At 39.7% G+C, this 20,825-nt stretch overlaps 3 protein-coding genes across 13 annotated transcripts in view; 2 read left to right on the forward strand and 1 right to left on the reverse strand.

Annotated features, from left to right (window-relative positions):
- Positions 1-3,811, reverse strand: part of col18a1a (collagen type XVIII alpha 1 chain a) — an 87,266-nt gene extending 83,455 nt beyond the window's left edge. Inside the window, exons 1-2 of the mRNA XM_085375267.1 lie at positions 933-3,811; positions 775-848 (exon numbers count right to left, since the gene is read on the reverse strand). Coding sequence (XP_085231393.1) covers positions 775-848; positions 933-937 — 79 coding nt within the window. The 5' untranslated portion in view covers positions 938-3,811. The remainder of the gene's footprint in view (positions 1-774; positions 849-932) is intronic.
- A 2,341-nt stretch (positions 3,812-6,152) lies between these two features.
- Positions 6,153-20,825, forward strand: part of obsl1b (obscurin like cytoskeletal adaptor 1b) — a 37,512-nt gene continuing 22,839 nt past the window's right edge. Inside the window, exons 1-15 of one of the 11 annotated variants that reach the window (XM_085375256.1) lie at positions 6,153-6,518; positions 8,085-8,133; positions 8,266-9,365; positions 12,067-12,336; positions 13,231-13,491; positions 13,597-13,908; positions 14,019-14,285; positions 14,601-14,876; positions 15,068-15,343; positions 15,581-15,856; positions 16,162-16,437; positions 16,763-17,044; positions 17,186-17,458; positions 17,563-17,637; positions 20,109-20,384. In XM_085375256.1, the coding sequence (XP_085231382.1) occupies positions 8,351-9,365; positions 12,067-12,336; positions 13,231-13,491; positions 13,597-13,908; positions 14,019-14,285; positions 14,601-14,876; positions 15,068-15,343; positions 15,581-15,856; positions 16,162-16,437; positions 16,763-17,044; positions 17,186-17,458; positions 17,563-17,637; positions 20,109-20,384 (4,135 nt within the window). In that variant the 5' untranslated portion in view covers positions 6,153-6,518; positions 8,085-8,133; positions 8,266-8,350. Of the gene's footprint in view, positions 6,519-8,084; positions 8,134-8,265; positions 9,366-12,066; positions 12,337-13,230; positions 13,492-13,596; positions 13,909-14,018; positions 14,286-14,600; positions 14,877-15,067; positions 15,344-15,580; positions 15,857-16,161; positions 16,438-16,762; positions 17,045-17,185; positions 17,459-17,529; positions 17,638-20,108; positions 20,385-20,825 lie in introns of all 11 variants that reach the window. The other 10 variants (XM_085375255.1, XM_085375257.1, XM_085375266.1 and 7 more) reach the window with 10 other exon arrangements.
- On the forward strand, positions 17,724-20,078 carry LOC146616590 (uncharacterized). Its single transcript, XM_085375272.1, has one exon. The coding sequence runs from the start codon at positions 18,289-18,291 to the stop codon at positions 19,675-19,677; it is 1,389 nt and encodes a 462-aa protein (XP_085231398.1). The 5' UTR covers positions 17,724-18,288; the 3' UTR covers positions 19,678-20,078.

The raw sequence follows: 20,825 nt of genomic DNA on the forward strand, positions 1-20,825 counted from the left end.
CCTATCATCTGACAGCCACACAGTTCTCCAACTTAACGTTTACCAAATTAAATGTAGGACATTCATGATTCTCAAAGATAAATAATTCAAGAACATATGTGAGTTTTTTCATTGTGTGGCTCTTACAGCCCTTTAGCACCATCATAGAGGAAGAAATGCTCCACTGTCTTTTCATGCTGTTCAGCTGCTTTGGCACTGTAACGACTACAAGGATACAAGTTCTGCTGAGGTGGACACACAGGAGTGAAAGAAATAAAAAAGAGCCTCTTTTCAACTGACATGAAAACACTACAAGGACCAGACACAGAGCAAGACACAAGAGGGACAAAGAGACAATGAAACTGTGTTGAGGAAACACTGCACACCTTGGCCTTGGAAAAAAAATCTAAATGGCCCAGAGCCACTTCATGTTCTGTGTTTAATCTTGGAATCACAGCAATGTGTCATCACACAGAAACGCTAATGGACCAGTTAGTGGCACATAAAAACTTTCTGTAGATCAGACAATGCCACCCAAGCCAAACAGTGAGCTAACATCACTCTCAGCATACAGCAGCAGGTATCATGCAGGTGTCCCTGACGTTTCTGTAAGGCAGGCATTAAAAAAATATAATTTATTGTGGATAAAAGAATTTTTGTCCCAGCGAGTATATGTTAATTAAGCACGGAGATCACGTGATTCACTGATTGTCTCAAAAGTCTCTGAACTAATGATTTCTGCTGTGCATGCGCCACCAAAGCACAGATACTCTCGTCTCCAGCATAATTTCTTACCTGACCACTGCGATGCCACCGGACCGGCGAGAATAAGCGCGCAGCAGACCAGGCGCTCCACTAACGAAGAACACCTGCGGAGGCAGCAACACTCACTGTAACTTCAACGCTTCGCCCAAAGCTTTACAAAAAGTTTCAATCAAAACGTAAAGCGGTACCTCATCTTCAGCTCTTCGTTCACCAGGCTTGATGGGGAAGCTACATGGACTGTTTTTGGGGGGGTGAAAGGTGCAAAAAGTGAGCTCAGCTTTCCCGGTCCAGAACACCGCTGCTGCGCGCTGCCCGAACAGCTGATGAGGACGCAGCGCTTCTGCTGGAAACAGGAGGAGGGAGAGACCTGCAGGACTCCACATCAGGGACTTCCGCCAGGTCCTAAAAGGGAACTACCGCACACTTCGACGACTGTATGCTTATGGAAATGTTAAATAACAATAAAAGTGTTTGGAGGGGATTGTCACCATTATTTTTTTTATTACTTTAATTCTCATTTCGCAGTAAAACTAAAACGCATATTTAAAATATTCCTCACATTTGATACTAAAAGGAGAGCAGACAGCACATCACAGCTGAGGTGAGGTGAGCAACTATCCCACTTTATGTGACCCTACAGAGTTTTCTGAAACAAGGTGCTTTCTACAATAAAGTCAGCACCCTTCAATATAAGAGACAACATCCCAACAATCACAAGATGCCCCTTGCAGAGGCATCAGAAGGGAGGAAGAACTCCTTTTTAACAGGAAAAGACTTCAGGAAGATCCAGGCTCAGGGAGGATCAGCCATGTATGCAGCTGTTTGGGGCTTGAAGGAAGAGAGACACCAGAGGAGCATCAGAGACGCCACAAACAATAAACAGGACAAAGAACAAACTACAGATGAGATCAGATCAAAGTTAATGACATGAATTAGCAGCATATAAACACAAAGGGAGTGAAAACAGATGAGTGGGACAAAACAGATTTAAATCAAATCCCGCATTTAAAAAGGAGCCAACAAAGAGAAGTTAATATGGCAGAAATATGATCTCTCTTTCTAGTCCCTGTAAGTGCTCTCACTGTGGCTTATGAGATGAATAGAAGGAGCTTTAAAAAGCCTGATAATGGGGAATTTTATACTCAAACAACCAACGAATGGACTACTTTTTCACCCTGAGACCGGATGTTTCTGAGCACAAACACTGTTCTTGATTACAGAAGCCAACACGAGTCTCACATGAAGCATGCACCCCCAAAGTTATGTGCTGATCAGTGGATGCATTCATATTAAAGCCTGGTAATGATTGCCAGACAGAACAGCCATGATAGTACTGCAAGACTACAAAAGTAAACCTTAGCTTCCACTGACGCTTACATTTTAACCTGCATTACTTGTGTGTCTGTTTATTTAATATCAGACCCCTTCCCAGCATTAGTAAAGCACCCCACATTGTCCCAAACAAAGATAAGATGTGCTCTACATTAATTTATTGAGTAAAGCTTGTCTCTCACACCAGTCAAATCCAAGTTGCTGTTGGTTGTCCTCCACCTGTTGGTATTAGCTGACTGTGAATGGGTGAAGAACTACAGCATGACCTGAGTAAACCTCTGATTTCCACAGGAAAACCTTCAGTCATTCATATAAGTTTGCACTGTCACTATATTCTCGAGATGTGGTGGGTTCACAAGCACAAACCTGACAACATAATGACCATTTGTAGCTTCAGAGGGCTTACCGTAATTTATCTTACACAGACATAATAAAAAGGTGAGACCTACCTGATGAAGATGGAGGTTTTGGGAGGAAAAATAAGAAGAAATTAAATTTCACTGAATTTAAGACTTAGAAATAATAATTCCTGCTTCATACTGGCTTCAAACATTGCATCAGCGGTACATTTACATTATCTGAGTTGGTCCCATATCTGTTATTGTATTATTGAGAGGCTACATTTGAAAGCATCAGACATCAACAGTACGATGTGAGCAAAACAAAACTGCAGGACAAGTGAGATGATTATGTGCAAATATACACACAAATTTACTGCTCTTACTGCACACACATGAACTCGCCTTCATATGCAGTGGTGTATAGATTGATGGATTACAAGTGGAAGTGTTGCTCATTGATTGGCTTAATTGGCTTACAAAAGAAGAACATCATACTCATCATGAGACACACTGGTATTTTTAAGAGAGAACTTTTATACCTTCTCTTACTTTTTATTTAAAAGTTTGTCATTAATTAAGCAACGTGGACGTAAAACATTCAGCACTGATTAGGACACACATGTAAAAACAGGCAGCACAGGACAATGGAAGCCAAAGCACACAGACTAAAAACAGCACGTATCCCAGGGTAGGTAAAATATTAAATAACAAACAATAACTGTATGTATGAAAACAAAATAAACACTGAAGGGTATGTCTCCTTTGATTGTGCAATATCCACCCTGTGCAATCATTGTTCTTCAGCTGTGAACAACTTTACAGTAAATAATGATACAAGCACACACTCACACATACACAAACACTGCAGGCCTTACTGTAGCCAACAATAGATTGAAAAATCGCTATGTAAGTCTTCTAACAGATTAAAAAATAATCGTAACGGAGTTATATTAAAAATCATGATAGTTGGGGACCTAGCCTTTGGATTGGCAGACTTAACATGTCACGGGTTTTACCTTGAAAGGTTTGTATGTTGTGAGCTGTGTTGAGTCATGTTGCACTTACACAAAATGACCAGCAGAGGATGAAATTGGTTTTCTTTTGAAAACCTGCAAATGCAACATTTGAACGTTGTCCATTATCATTTTATTGTGCACTGCACTGCTGGGTGTGTTGTGCTTATTATTTAAATGTGATATAACACAACACTGCACTGTCTGTGTCTCTGCTAGGTTCTTTGGTCTGAAGGAACAATAACAGCATCATTAAATATTTTGTTGCAATCTGAAAAATCCCCATAGATTTTATGAGGCTTAAGATCCAAAGCACGCTGTTTATTGATGCATGTTAATGCTGCCAATATATGCAGAGGTAGCAAGATGCACAAATGCATGTCTTTTTTTTTTTTTTTTTTTTTTTACTAAATCATTAATTTATTGTTTCATTTTGTTTATTGTTTTGTTATTAAGTGAACGTGAAATCACAGGAAAGGCACTGGATTCAGCCCTGTAAGACCAACTATTAAAATCTGCTGCATTAGTCTGCAGACCTTCAGGCTGCTGTCTGGACATGTCCACAGCTCTGTGGGTGTCTCCTCATATTCCTGTTAAGGGAAAACAACACAAAATGATCTGTTAAATGCTGTCTTTTAGAAACACTTTACGGAAAGACGGGTGGTCCTTTTTCCACAAAACAATCATAAATAATATTACTTGCTTTTTTCAAGTTGTTTTGTTGGGGTTTTGTTTCTTTTATTAAGCCTTATACATAAAATAATAAAATGATCAAGCAGTCTGAACTATGCTTCTATCTCTATGCTACTTACACATTCAGCATCCCTCTCAGCGATTTGCCACCTTATTGTTTGGGAGGGGCTTGTGTGTTGGTGTCACCAGGAGGGGTGGAATAGGCTGCTCATATGAACCCAAGCAGTATTTTGTTGTTGAACTTCTATGTTAACCACAGCTTCTCCATAACATACATCCTATTTGAACATAAGGGAGTTCATAAGTGCACACGGCACCAGGACATCTTAGGCTGCAAGTTGATGATTGCTTTTGTCAATCAACAGATCTGCAGCCGTATGTTCTGGAAACTGGGGAATGACACATCAAAAGGAGTGAGAGGTGTTCATCTGTTCTGGGCACCTCCTAGGGGGCATTCTGGGCACCCCCAAAGGTAATTATTACACCTAAAGGAAAGCATAGGTATCTTTTGGTAGCTAAAAAGATTCTATATTTTAAATCTAAACTTTAAGGAGCAGGAGACTGTCTGTTTTAGGCCACATCCAACAAGAAACTGGGTAAAAAGTCAGTTTTCTTCTGTATTCATGTTGCATACTGGTAGTTTGGTGGTGCAAAGGTTCACACTGTGACTCCACAGTGAGACGTAAAAGACCAAAAAATGCTACACAACTGGGAGCCCATCTACCTGTCATTATATTTAAAATAATGGGTAGCCAGTTTTGCACCTTTTTAAAATTACATATTTTTAACATTACATTAAGGCACAAAAAAGACATCACCAGCTGAAGACTGGTCTCTGTAAGGGACAAAGGAGTACCCTCTGTCAAAAGTAAAACCGCATTACATTAGAGGTAATCTGTCATTACCATTCCAGTAACAATTTAGTATATTTTCTGAGTCTGCAATACAGGAACTGTCCTCACCATGCACAACCTTTAAAGGATTTAAGCTAAAACACAACAAACATTAGAGCTATGTATGTAAGAAAACATTACTTCACAGTTTTATTGATGTTGGACATTTCACTATTTTTATGTTAAATTAAATCATGATGTGCAAAATATCCTTTACATTTTATAATGTATTAATTTGAACTGTTACTCAATCGTGGGCGCAAATTGTTTCATAACTAGTTTCAGAGGTCTGAGTTATATCACATTACTCCCAACAGCTGAAATCTGGGAAGGAGGGAGTGTGAGCAGTGGAGCAGCTAAACAGCTGAAGGGACACTGTAGCCCACGTTAAGGAAAGATCTCATAATCACAGAACAGCCTTACACGCTGAAAAACTCCAGCACGCATGTCATACAATGCCTGCTTTTACCACAAGGTATAGGATCAAATACAGGCTATTGGCTACTATGGAAGAACAGACAGGTTAAATTGCACTAACAGTTGATTATCTATATAACACAAAACCTTCTCAGGAACAGCTCAAAGAAGAAAACAAAGAGCCCAAGGCTTTGACCAGATTAGCTCCAGTCTGAGCAAGCATTTGTGAGATGTGCCAGGAGAAGCCAGATCGAGGAAGGCCCCACCCTACAACCAATGTAGGTGCCAGACATTACAGGACACCCCCAGAGGTCTTGTGTCTATGGCTCAGTTAATCTCCACTATCTTAGTAGCAGGAGGCGGACCTAAGCAACATTACATGGGTGGTTTTATTATCTATTGGCTGGTTGTTGCCTTGAGTCGTTTGCATATTGCACAATAACAACAGACTAAAAGCTGAAACTTTATGAGACCAACTTAATCGTATTAACAAATAATTCGTGCCTTACAAAGTGTAATCTGAAAGGAAAAAGGTTAATATGAGGAGTTTAATGATGATAAACATTAAAACTTAAAAAGCTTGCTGTTCTCTTAATGACTTTACATTGCAAAACCTCAAGTAAGCTAAGCAGTTTGCCCTGCATTGGCCACCTTACTATCTTTAGCCCCTGCTGGCAAATGAGTGGAAGTGCCTTACTTATCTTCACTGCTGTCATCGAGGCAGCCAGTATTTTTAGGGGACAGCAGCAGCTGCAAAAGCATTTAACAGTATTCCATGAACAATGACACTTGGGGTGTCGAGGGCCTGAACAACACAGAGATTGGGGGACCGCTCTGTTGTAGTTAAACAGGAAGCTCCCGTGGATGCTTATGTTTCGTTTTCTGCCTGTTCTACTGGACAAAAGTCAAGAAAAATGTACTGCCGTAAAACTTGGGACCTTTGAGGACAGCATGTGGTAGCATGTTTCTGAATCTGAAGTCAACTTGGGACATTACTCAGCCTTCAGGAGACGGGCGGCCTCTTAACTCGGACGGAGATTGCAAATGCGGAATGTATGTTGACGGTCGTTCCTGGCGACTGAAGGGTAGGTCATGTGAGGGGTACACAGCACAGCTTCACAAGGGGCAGAGGTCATTCCAATTAAATCAGACAAGTAAACACAGGGGTTAATCTCCTCTTTAAACCTCCACAGGGAATATTTAACTAATAATGCAATCTCTAAACTGTCTGCGTGAAATTTTATGCAATGTATGAAATGTAAACATCTGAAATTATTCAGCCGTTCCAAGAAAACGTGCATCTTTTTCATCAGTTTTCAGTTATTCAAGGGTTTAAAATCATTTATTTATATTGTAGTTTTTTATTTTTGGAAAATGGTAAAGAGTATAAAACAGTATTATTCAGTTTTGCAGCAGTTAACTGTGGGCTAAGTTTACAAAATCAGTAACAACAGTATTTTATGGTAATTATGATAAAAATTATGTAAAATCTATCATTGAAAACCTTTTTTTAAAAATTTGATTTGATTTGATTTCTTGACACTGAAAAATGGATCCATAGGCACAAAGTTGCAATTACGGGTGGATAGTGATAACATTTTAGCCATGACAATGCCATGATCAATTCTCCTTTTAAGATCAAAATTTTCATTGATTTGTGGAAACAAGTAGAATATGAGTAAAAAAAAAGAGCAGGCCTACACAGATGATCAGTGTCACCTTAACTGTTTAATTATCTTTGATTTTTTTTCCCCTTTTTTGAGTACAGAGAAGGTTGAAAGTCACTCAAGTGTGCAAAAACTCCTGTCCAATGAACATGACTTCATGGTTTTGCAATGTGGAACTGTCAGGAAAACATGTCAGCAGTGATTAAAGAAACTGATAAACCCGAGGGAAAATATTCCTGAACAATTTGACAAACTGCAACCAGTTCTCAACTGAAACATGTTCTCCATTCCTGTCCCTAGTTTCAACACTTAAGGACGTGTCCTAAAGCACACACAGACAAGAATATATTTAAAAATAAATATATTCTATAGATTTTATATTCCAATAAATATATTAGTATTTAGTACTAAATACATTTTTATAGCAATAAAATTAAATACAATTTAAAAATTGAAGCTGTCGTGAACTATTACTAACTTTTATATAAAAACTGGTTCCTAGGATTGGCTAAGCGATACTGATTCAGGATTACGATTAAAAAAAAAAACTGTGACATTTAAAGAAGGTATTGTCCAACAGCGCTGCCAACAAAAGGTGTGAAGGAGGCTCACCATATTTTGACAGCAAGGCCTCTTGGGTGGGGATACTGTGATTTCGGCTGGTGTTTGTGTGAGCACGCGGGTTTCTGAGCTGTCTTTGTGATACCTGACACACACTCCCTCACAGGTCTTTATTTAGGCTGTACTATATTAAGCACTTTCCCATTGAAATACAGCACCAGCTGTACTGGCTATGTGTTGTGGCTGCAATTGCAGTCGAACTAGGCTGGTCCCGCTCTCACTGTTAACATGTGATTTTCTCTCATGCAGACAGCACTAATTAAATTATCCCTAATAATCATACCATGAGTTTGTGCTGAAATGCATGCACTTAAAGTGGGAGGCGGCTGAGTGCTTTAATGTGTGTTTGAATCTATTCCAAAGGGTTCATTTCCTATGGGAAAATGGAAGAATAATTACATACCACAGACAGGTATTTAAGGCTGAGTCACCTTTATAATTTAGAAAAACAAATTTAATCTCTAGTCTTTTCATTTTTCAATGTTATACAGCATGCCTAAGCTGATTGTTTTGAAAGTAAATTTTTTTTCGTTTCTTCTTGTAGAAACCTGCAGTGTGGAAGTAGGTTGGTCTTGCACCAGTGAATAGCCACTTACTGCTCTCCTAAACTGCTTAAGTAAGAAGCAACAATGGATGTCTTTGGTGGTGCGCCACGTTTCTTAGCCTACCCGAGACCTGTAGTGGTACAAAGCGGCACTGATGCAGTGCTTAAGTGTCAGATTGGTGGTGATCCAAGGCCTGCCGTTATCTGGGAGCGAAGCAATGAAAAGATTGACCCACAAGGACGATATAGGGTCTTTGAGGATGGCAATGTTTACAATCTCATCATCTCAGCTGTCACAACTGAGGATAGTGGACAGTACATATGCAAAGCAAAAAATAGCATTGGGGAAACTTATGCAGCTGCCACACTGAAGGTGGAAGGTGAAGCGCAAGAGATGGAGCTGCGGGAGGAAAATAAGCCACTATTCCTCATCAAGCCCCTCTCCACTCGTGTCGGTCGTGGGGAAGATGCTGTCTTCTCTTGTAAGCTTTGGGGAAACCCAAAGCCAGAGGTTATCTGGGAAAAAGACGGTAGAAGACTCAATGAAATATTTGAAAGCACACATTTCAGTGTAGGCTACCAGGATGGTGGATGGTTCCAGCTCAAGATCTTTAAGACCCGTGCTCCTGATGGTGGTGTATACACATGCAAGGCAAGAAATGAATTTGGGGAAGCGCTAGCAGGAGCTGTGTTGCTTGTTGATGCAGGTCCAGGACATGAAGAAGAAGGAAATCGCAACGGCTACATAAATGGCCACTGGAAAGTCCATCAGGGAAAACAAAGGAGTGGCAGGCAACTGCCAAACCGCCTAAAAGACTACAGCATGACCAAGTCAACAAAAGTAAAAATGTTTGCTGTGACAGAGGGCAAACATGCCAAATTCCGCTGCTTTGTGACTGGTAAACCCAAACCAGAAATAATTTGGAGGAAAGATGGTAGACTCATACTGTCTGGAAGGCGTTATTTGTTATATGAGGACAGAGAAGGCTACTTCACACTTAAAGTTCTTTATTGTAAGCAAAAGGATAACGGAGTTTATGTTTGCGCTGCATCAAATACTGCTGGGCAAACCCTCAGTGCTGTACACCTTTCTGTCAAGGGTAAGTCAAGATCACTTTCAGTGCCAACTTTTATTTATGTAAAAAAGTATGTAAAAGTACAGTACTGTGTCAGTCTGGAGCCACCCTTCACTTCACCATTGCTTACAAGGAGCTAGAAGTTGTTGTAATTTTTAAAGTGACCTAGTTTTCCAGGATTTCTGAAGGTTATTCAAAGCTTTTCTCTTCTTTCTCTCATTTTAAGACCAGGCCCCTTGTACTTGGCCATTTTCACAACACATTTTTTTTTGATTGTTAAGCCACTTAACACTGACCTATGTCTCATTCAAGCAAAAAACAAAACAAACAAAAAAAAAAGTCAGCTAACTCAAGGGATGAATCAGTCTAGCAGTACTAGTACTAGCAACATGTCACAAAAATTTACATATTTTGCTCTAATTTCTTTAATTGAATCTTTTATAAATTTTTATAAAAGTGAAAAATATCACAGTTTAACAATGTGATGAAATAGTTTTTGTGTACCAATAAGGTGATTTCCAAAGAGTTATTAGCTGGAAACTTGTCATATCTTGACATAGTGTGCAGTGTGTCCTGAAAAAAATTAGGAAACTGGACAAGTGGAGGACAAAAGAATAAATAGCAGGTCTAAAAACTATCTGAAAGTCATGTCCTTAAAAACAAGACAAAATCCAGCCTCATCAGAGCCTGGATCTCAACATTATTGAAGTTGGGTCGGATCATCTTGACAAAGAACATAACATAGCAAGCAGTCATCCAAAGATATGATTGAGTATTAGGGACAAGGTAAGAAAAAAAATATCATTGCTCATTTTAATAATAAAGTCTAAATTTCAAGATTAACTCTTTTTTCAAACTACCATAGTATTTTGACTTTTTTCTCAATATGCAACTTTGAGAAAAAAGTCTGCCACGTTTGCTATACCCTCTACAAAAAGCCTTGTTTAGATGAGTTAGTGAAACAAACTGATCAGCTGTCTTGTGATACAACACCTATAACATACACTGACACACACTCTTATGTGCACTTATTGCACAAGGGTGTAACCACTGATAACCTTGCATCTGTCCACTGCCAGCCATTTAATTTTGTGCAAATCCACTCTTTCAAGCTTGAGTGTTTTTCTGTCTGTAAAGATGCAACTTTCTGCAATATCTTCCTTATACTTATCACCACACTGTGTTTATGTGCTAAAAGAGAAATCATATCCTGGCTTTGTACTAAAACAGATTCTGATATACAGTTTCACGAACCTTAAGGGTTAGTGGGTATACTAAGGGTATAGTAACCATGGCAGCTTGTCTTGAAACAACAACGGTAATCTCTACATTTAAACTTTTTCCTCGAAATTGACTTTTTTCATGAAATAGAATTATGATGTTAATCCCAAAATTTCAACTTTATGAATTTTTTTTTTCTTAACAAGTACCTAATACTCCTTTGTAACAAGATGAGTTTTGAATGTTCTTCAAAATCCCTGGAGAACTATTCCTGAAAACTAGAGAGCTGTGCAAGAGTTCATGCAATCTTGAAGGTTGGACTTTCTTAAAGAATATAGGTGATCATATCAAATACTGACTTTCAAGCTTTTCACACTGTTCTGTTGTCTTGTATACTGCATTTCCATGTATGTTTGCACATGTGTCAATAAATCAGTAAACCTATTTTTGTAACAAAATATAAAGAATTGAGGGGTGGCTTAAGACAATATTGTGCATCTCAGCCACAGCCTGTGGTGCCTTTTTTACTGAGTAATGGAGGAGTAGAGAGTGGGGTGTTCTTGGATCAAATTTCTATCCATTTGATGCTAGGATGATGTCAGTGAGATAAAGAGGTACTTTGAGACCATATACTGGGGTAGGGCCAAAAAGGCATGGCAAAAGTATTTATATATATATAGGGAGAGAGAGATAGATATTGCCCCTGCAAATAATCAGCAATCAGATCATCCCTGGTACACTGGCAGTTGAAGGAAATGTATTAATGATCTGAAACTGGACCCAAGTGATACCTAAACAGGCAATGTTCATTAGCTTGAGGAAGAGTTACGCAGCGGTAGGATGTCTGCAAAGTTACTTAGCCTGTGAAGGGTCCAGGACTCGGTGTCCATGTGATTGAAATCTTCGGGAAGAGGATCTTATTTCTCACATGGCCCAAAGAAGTCCAACCTCAAGTATTGTACTGTATCAGCTGGAGAGAAAAAATAGAACTGAGATAGAGTTAATGGTTAGTGGCGGCTAAGAAGAAATTTTAAATGGAAGATGGTTTGTATAGCTGCGTGTGTAACTGGCCTTGTTAAAACATTAGTAAGATAAGTTAATGATGAGCTTTGCACACACACGCCACTAAATACAGTCCACATTCTTTTGTTTACAACTGTCTGGTACTGTCTGATGGTGTCAGTTACAAACACTTTATTCTCTATCTAACACCCCAGTGTGTTAATGACCTTCCCATTCCTCAGCTAAATAAGCCACTTGTCTCATGATTTTGCTCATCTTGTTTGCTTATCTGGAATTTACTGCCAAATATATTCCAATTTACAGTGTTTACTACAAGGGCACATGTAGTCTGAGCTTTTGCTAGATCACCTCGCTTCAAGAATTTATATTGAATTACTAAATTCATTGGATAGATCAAATAAAATTTGAATATTTTACATTTAGCACTATGAGAGATATCATATTGGCTCAAACTGTTGCTCTTCTACTTCTTTGGTCCCAGAGCCGCCTGTGCGGTTCAAGCAGCCTCTCATTGATCTTGAAGTGTGGGAGCGGGATTTGGCTGTTCTCGAGTGTGAAGTTCCAGAGGACTCAGTTCCCATCACATGGTATCTGGAGGATAGACGACTGCAACCAGGGGCCAAATATGGAATGGAGGAGTGGGGAACGAAACGACGACTGACAATTCGTGACATCGGAGTTGATGATGATGGGATTTACCTCTGCGAGATGCCTGATGGGGGCAGAAGCATTGCAGAGGTAGCTGTAAAAGGTAAATTAGAGCTACTTTATATCGGATCCTATTTCAAAAATAACACAATGCAAAAATGTGCAACGATTTCATATGCAGACTAAGCAATATAATTACTATTTCTTTAGGTGGTGAAGGTGGTGTGTTTGTCAGTTTTTTCTGGTTTAAAGTATTTGCAGAAAACACATTATCTCAGATTTGTTTGTAGGACTGCCTTAGGGTTTGTTGTTCCTGCAGTGAAAACATTGACTCTCAGTACAAATCCTGTGAAATTAAAAAATAAAGTGCTCATTATTCTCAGCAAGAAGAAAGAAAAGCCCTCAGAGAACATTGTTTTTCCTCGGCTGTGCACATGACACCTCCAGTTGAAACACAGACTAGCTTGTCAGAGTCTCTAAAGGAGATCTCAAAATAAAAAAAAAACACCTATGTGACTTGCAATATCAAGACTCTTTAGCATGTAAAAAAGTAAAAACCTGTCCTGGCTAAACTACAAAGGACAGATCTTCACAAAAATGAATGCATAGGTGTTAAACATTAGTTTTGTAACCAAGTTAAACCAGGTGCTTTACAAAAGCAGTGCAATACAAAAACAGATGCCTGCAGACACAGGTCTTTAGTAGCTAACATTTTTTGAGGTAGAATTTGAGGCACACAGCAAACGTTATTGGTGCCAGATCAAAAACTGTGACCTGCAAAGAAGGCACTGGGAAACGATTTTGTCCTCTTGATGAGATCAGCTGCAAAATTTGCATGTTTAACATATAAAGTGACAAACTGTTCTGAACCTGTGACAGCTGTGAACAACCCTAAATTGGATAAGCAGTTATGGAAATGGATGGATGTTTGCTACTAACTATTAAGAATTCTTGCACTGTGAGTGTCGTATTTACTCTCTTGGGTGTTTCTTTGCAGGCACAATTTTGCGGAAGCTTCCAAGAAAAGTGGATGTCTTGGAAGGTGAAAATGCTGCCTTTTGTGTTGAAGTAGAAAAAGAGGAGATGGATATACATTGGTACAAAGATGGCTTAGAGCTGCGTGAAACCCATCAGACCATTATTAAATCCTTTGGTCGAACTCACATCCTGGTTTTCGTCAACACAATGCCCCAAGACTCTGGCCTCGTGACTTTCCTTGTCGGCAGATCCAAGACTTCCTCTCAGCTAAGAGTGAAATGTAGGGCCCTCTGAAAATTACAGTGTCTTAGATACAATATTTGTCACAAAACTTGATCAATTTTCGAAGCAACATTGGTGCATGATGACTTTTTTCTGGTTTCAGCGGCCAGACATTGTCCACCTAGTTGTCCAGTGGCTGTGCAGATCAACACAGAGCGTGCTAATGCAGCTCTTCTCTCATGGGTTCCTGCTCAGGATTCACGAAAGAATCCTCCCTCTGGATATGTGCTTGAACGGCAAGAGGTGGGCACTGGTTCGCAAGAATGGCTTCAGTGTCTGACCACTGATTCTGCAACCTCTGTGGAGATCCTTGGTGACAGTGTTCCATGTGAGGCGGATTACCGCTTTCGTATTTGCAGCGTCAACAAATATGGGAAAAGCAATAATGTTGAATTCCCTAAAACTGTCCACTTAGGTAATGTTTATTTTACTACAACTGCACTAAATCAATACCACTTGCTGTATTTCTCAATTAATCACAACAGGATACTTTGCTATATGATTAAACACAATTTTATTTTCCAGTTCCTGTGGCCAGAATACAAGCTCCCTTACAGGATGCCTTGGTGCCAGAGGGGCAAGACGCTCTCTTCTCTATTGAGCTTTCTGCTTCAGTTATTGGTACATGGTTCTTAAATGGGACTCAGCTTCAGGAAGATGAGCGGTATTCCATGCGTCGGTCACGAGCACACCAATCTCTCCGCATTCGAGGAGTACGCGATACAGATAATGGAGCTGAGATTACATTCATTGCCTATGGCATCCGTGATTCTGCAGCACTTTACATTCAAGGTATGTCTGGAACATTTAGAAAAATGAAGATGAATTTGTAGGCTGGGTGGCGTATTACTTTCCTTAAATGTCTGCAGAAATGCATTCTGATGGATTTTGTATTACAAGAAAACAATTACCAATGAGCCACCATGTAGTCTTCTGCTTAAAACCTGAACTTGGACAGCCCGCCAGAGGCAGTCATCCAATTGCAATTGTAGAGGGCTGTATGTGAGCAAGCACACCTGTCAGTGTCTCACCCCAAAAAACCCATCCCTGTGAACACATACCTTTTATTACACTCAGTGTTTTCCTTGTGTTTTCTAAAATTTGCAGCTCCTCTTGTCAAGTTTTTCCCATTGTCAGAGATGGATCGAAATAAATTTGTAGAAATTGGGAATCCCATTGTGCTCTACTGTGAGGTATCAGACCCTGCAGCTCTGGTGCACTGGTACAAGAACGGGGTGGAATTAAGATCTGTGGAAGGTCTTCATATCCAATCAGAGGGCACCATGAGACGAATTGTCATCCAGTCAGCAGAGTTATCACATTCAGGAGTCTACTGCTGTGATGCCATTGATGATGTCATCAGGTTCAATGTGGAAGTAGAGGGTGAGTAGAACAAGTTTCTTACATTGCGTTTTTTTGTTTTGTTTTTTGTTTTACAGAGACTAACCCTCTTCATTGTGACTTGTACCAAACATCTTTTTTATGTAAAAAATGCATGCTGTCTTCCTTTGAATCATCTGATTTATTTATTTTTTACCACTTACCAACCCATTAAAATATCTAAATATCCATAGCCCCACCTGTGAGGTTTTCAGCACTCCCAGATGCTGAGAGGAACAAAACCATCCAAACAGGCTGCCCAATTGTTTTACAATGTGAGCTTTCAGATCCATCTGCCCAGGTGCACTGGTACAAAGATGGGTCAAAACTCCATTCTCAAAGTGGGATAGATATCATATCCGATGGCTTGATGAGGAATCTGATTATCCATTCAGCAGAAGTTTCACACTCTGGCTTGTACTGCTGCAAGACAAAGGGTGACACCATCACTTTCAATGTGGACATCAAAGGTGATTTGTTTTAAGTGATGTGAAACATTAACGAGCTCCTACTCAGCAAAGCAACTAACTCTAATGACATTCTTGTATGTTGTCTGTTGCCTTTCATCTTAGAAGTGCTTAAGTGTGCGCTACCTTTTTTCAGTGTATTACAGCATGTTAGAAGTGGTCAGTAGATAGATTATGATAAATAATCTAAGTGGCATGAGGTTGATTTAAGGTTGACATCAAATCTAAACATATCTATAGCTCCACCTATGAAGTTCTCAGCTATTCCTGAAGATATGAGGATCAAGTCGATTGAAGCAGGCTGCCCCGTTGTGCTACAGTGTGTGGTGTCGGATCCCGAGGCCCATGTGCTGTGGTACAAGGACGAAATACAGCTCATTTCAAGCTCTGGATTAGAAATCCACTCAGTGGGCAACACAAGGACATTAGTTATTCAGTCTGCAGAGCTGAGCCATTCTGGTGTGTACAGATGCACCACACAGGATGATACCGTGGCGTTTCAAGTGGAGATCAAAGGTGACTTTACGCTTCTTATCTTTGCGTTCATTTTGTAACCCCACCCCCCCTCTTCATAGATGCCACTAATAATCCCTGCTTCTACTATGTGGTTTGAAGGAGTGTTTCGTGCACATAACTTTAAAGAGCAGTTAACTCACTAGGTGATTACTATTTATATACATTGGTTTTGCGACTCCTGCGGCTCTCTGTGAATTATAAGTCTCCAAAGCCCTTTTCATCTTCTGCTCAGCAGTTACATTTTTGTAAGGTATCCATTTCCATGGCCTTGATTTTATTTAGCTGTCCTGCATTCCCAATGCTAGCTATACCAGTGACGAACTCTACTATCTTTGATGTTGAGAGAACCAAGTCACTCGAAGTGGGCAAACCTTTGGAGCTGGAATGTGAGGTTGCAGACTCTACTGTGCCTGCCTGCTGGTATAAAGATGGTAAAAAGCTCATCCCACAGAATGGTTGGGATATACAGAGTAATGGCACATCAAGGAAACTCATTATCCCATCTGCTGAGCTCTTGCACTCAGGGCTATACAGCTGTGAAACTTCTGATGACACTATCCACTTCACTGTGGATGCTAAAGGTGATTTGTTTTTACAATTAAATTGTTTTACTTTTGGATCTAATTCTAAAGCTTTCTGGAGACTAGATATGACTAACATTATGATATGCGTTTCTGTGTGTCTGTGTTAAAGTGGTGCTTTGTGTGAAGTTGTAACTGTCCATGGTAAAATCAATGTGTACTGACTAAATGAAAAAAGCATAACCCTTGAAAATGCATTTCTCGTTGAATTTGAGATGGCAGATTACTTCCCAGTTTTGGGGAAGTTAAACTTATTGCCCTTTTCTTCATAGTATGAGTATGTTCCATTAAGTCCATAGTCATAATATTAATCATTAATCTTTAGCTCCAACGTTGCCATTGTCGCCTTCGCTGGAGGTTGTGGAGACACAGTTTCTTGAAGCAACGTACCCCCCCGCTGAACCACCCTGTGAATCCTCAGACCCTGCTTTCCAGGTGTCAAAGCAGAGGGATACAGAACCTGATACACAGCCTGACAGAGAGCCTGAGTTTGAAAATGGAAGCATCAAGAACACCCTTGTTATTGAACCAACTCATCCTGCAAACTCTGGAGCATACTATTGTGCAACAGCAGATGATGTTGCCAAATTAATAGTAAAAAATCAAGGTGATTATACCTTTTCTGCAAATGTGGTTTCTGCTTCAGCTGTACTAACTCTTTGTGCAGCTTCTAGTAACATTTCTATATAAACATATAATGTATCAGTTTCTCTTTAAAGTCAGTTTCCCCCCCAATGATTGTTTGTAGTGCCACTTCCAACATATCTACTTGACCCTGATGACGAGAAGGCCAACTCTGCTGAACCACACTGCTCAATTGTTCAGCAATTTGAGATTTCAGATCCCGTTGCCAAAGCCTGTTGGTACAAAGATGGAACCCAGATCTACCCCAAAAGGGAAACTGACAGTGAATCCCAGAGAAGTAGCCAAATCTTTCCCCTCCAGTTACAATATGCCTCTGGTGATGTGAAGTTTGGCTGTGAAACAGCTCATGATGTACAGTTAAATGAGGACATAAAAGGTGGTTCCCCTCATTGTACCTGCACAATTAAGAATCAAGAAATAAGTTACATATGTAACGCTATCACCCAGCTCATTGTTTTCTCTTTGGCTTTGTCCAAACAGCAGAGCAGTGTCACTATCGTGATGAGATTGGTGAGATAGCTGATGCATCTACCCAATACACAGTGGATGGCAAAGGTGATTTGATATTTCAACATCAATCATCCATTTTAACCAAGCACATAAATGCCACTAACAATAGTGGTGTATTTTATTGTTAGCCCAATCATCTGAGGCATCTGTAAATCTTTTTTCCTTTAGAAAATTGCTCTGTGTCACATTGTCATCACTGGTTTCAGGTCATTTCCTGCTGTTTTTGCCTCTTAAATGGTTGATTAGTAGCTGTGTAGCTGCTTCTCATACTAACATATACGTTGTGTTTGTCACTTCATTCTTCATTTTAACAGTCATCTTTGCTTGTAACAAGCAACTTACCACTCTTAAAGTCCATCTTATGTCTTATTCATCACCAGATCCTCTCATTCACATTGCTGCCCTGAACGTCTCCCCGTTGCAATGACAACGAACTCTTGTCAAAGACAACAAAATTAATGTACCATAGGTTTTTATGGTGCTAATGTACAGATTTTTGGTATGAGAATATTAGGAGTCAGTTGAAGGAAGACATATTGGAGCTCACTTTCAGACCAAACCTGGTCGATCTTCTTGTTTGTCTTTGCAATGGATAATCCCATAACTCCATGCTAACCCACACTGATGTAAAATTCTGTTATAAGAAGAAGTATTGAGACCATCAACCACTGAAAACCTTTCTCTGTGTACATCACAATGCTTATAGCTACATCGCCAAGGCTCTCTTCTGACCAAGAGAAGAGCAAGTCCACAGAGGAGGCTTGTCCTGCTGAAGTTATCCGGGTGTCCTCAAAATACAATTCTGGGATCTCCGGTGGCAAGGCTGGAGATACTGAGACATGTGAAGACCATTCCAGTCATACACCAACTTCTCAGTCAGCATATGAATATATGTTTGACTGCACTGCATCTAAACAGCTGAACGAACTCTATGATGGTCAACAAATGGAAAAAGCCGAATGTCCACTGTACCATGACTCTGTAAACCCAATAACAACTCAGTCTGACACACACCATCACACTACACAGCTCAAAGATACACAAGGTGAGGAATTCATTTACTATGTACAGCATACGGAAGCCCCATCTGAAGAACCTGACAATTCTTTGCAGACAGCTGTTCTGACAGATGAGTTTTGCAAGTTTTTGCAAATTGCAACTGTTCAGTCAGAGGAATCCACTTCCAAGAATCTAACTTTCCAATCAGAGGAGCTACATAGTTTAGGACAGACACCATCTGTCCAGTCAGAGCTAGGCAGCATTCTACAGAATTCAGCTACAACACCAGAGCACAATACTGACACCTTACAGATTTCAATCAAATCAGACAGGATCTCTGAGTCTTTCAAAACTGCAACTCCACAGTCAGAGGATCTGATTGAATCCATAATCTCTGAAAGTTACAAATCAGAGGAGCCCTTTAAATCCTTACAGACTGTAGCTGTCAAATCAGAGGAACCATTTAAGTCATTGCAGACTGCAGATGTCCAATCAGAAGGGGCCTTTAATTCCATGCAGATCCCACCTGTCCTTTCAGAGAAGCCTTGTGACCATTTACAAACTGAAACAGTCTATTCAGAGGGGCCCTATAACTCTTTATGGACTGCAACTGACCAATCAGAGGAGTTCAACAGACTCCTACAGAAATCTGCTGATCTTTCAGAGGGGCTCAGTGACTTCCCTAAAACAGCATCCCTTCAATCATTGGATTTTTCTAACCTTAAAGAGGTAAAAACTTTCCAACAAGAGCCATACGACTTGCAGCAGTCTGCATATGTCAAATTGGATCATCCCGATAATACAGGACAAGCAGTTTCTAACGATTTGGAAGTGCTGTCCCTGCCAAGTCAGAAAGCAACAGTCCCCGCAGAGTTTTATCGCACCCTGGAGACTACGGAAGAACAAGTAGACATCACATTTAACTCTGGGAAAAGACATTTGACCAACTATGCAGAGCCTTGCAATATCAAGCAGACAGCAACGGTAGAATCAGAAGAGCTCTACCTCTCAGGGACACATGATGGTTACTGGAGTGACAGTGTCACTGCATATAAGGTGGCTGTTGAAGGTGATTTAAATGGTTAGCATTACCAAGCAAAAAATGAACGGGCACAATGATTGAGATTGCCTTTTTTTTGCAATCCTTTACATTTTGGCAATCTCTATAACTACTCACTTGACTTTATTTACACTAAAAGTACTTCAGTAGTTGAATTTGCGCTTGGGTGGTCTGGGAGGAACATTCAAAATAGAGCAAAGAGTAAATACATTAGCTTCAAATCCTAACTTGAATGCCCAGGTATCTCAAGTCTAACCAAAGACACATCTTGTTATATTACTAATAAACAAGGACATATTTTTATTATGACTTATTTTAACTCTCAAGGTTTATTGGCATGACTAATCTTGATGTTAGAATTTGATTTGCTCTTTCCTTTTGTTTTTAAAGCTTCATTTCTGTTGTAGTCAGTAATAGTGATGCAATTTTCTCTTGATGTTACCTCAAACATCCCCAGCTCCGCCTGTGAGAATTACAAGACTTTGTGAGGCTGAAAGGAACAAGTCTGTTGAAGGTGGTGAACCCCTAATGCTGCAGTGTGAGATATCAGATCCTAATGGTGAAGTTACTTGGTACAAGGACGGAATAAAACTTCTTGAAGCAGCTGGGCAGGACATGCTGGCAGATGGTTCTATAAGAACACTGACTTTCCGATCTGCGACACTGTCTCATGCAGGGATTTACAGCTGCAAGACAACAGATGATGCAGTGCAGTTTCATGTGGATGTTAAAGGTGACAAAAGATGTTTTCACCTGTTATGCAATTAGATTTTAGTGGAGGTTATTTGCATACAAATAAGTTTGCTTTACTCACAAAATGCAAGCTTTCTTTTTAGTTTTCTGGAAAAATATAATTACCATAAAGTAGACAGATTTTAGTTTCTCTGATTGGAAAAAAAAATCAAGACACTTTAATATAGTTAAATACAAAACCTCAACTGATTGAAAAACTTCACTTTACTGTAATCATTTGCAATCTGCACAAAATGAGTTCTTGGATTATGTTAATTTAAAAGAAAAATAAGTATAAGTACAATAAGTACAATCCAAATATTTAAATTACATTTAACTAGTAACCACTGTCATGTGCTTTCATGACTTCACTCTATGATGTCTGAGTCCATGAATCACAGAGACTGAAACTACAGCTACCTGTGTGGTGCACTCTGGGAGT

Source organism: Diplotaxodon limnothrissa, linkage group LG16, assembly GCF_057381915.1.
Source record: "Diplotaxodon limnothrissa isolate DT_005_m linkage group LG16, D_limnothrissa_male_GT1.1, whole genome shotgun sequence".
Lineage (NCBI taxonomy): Eukaryota > Metazoa > Chordata > Actinopteri > Cichliformes > Cichlidae > Diplotaxodon > Diplotaxodon limnothrissa.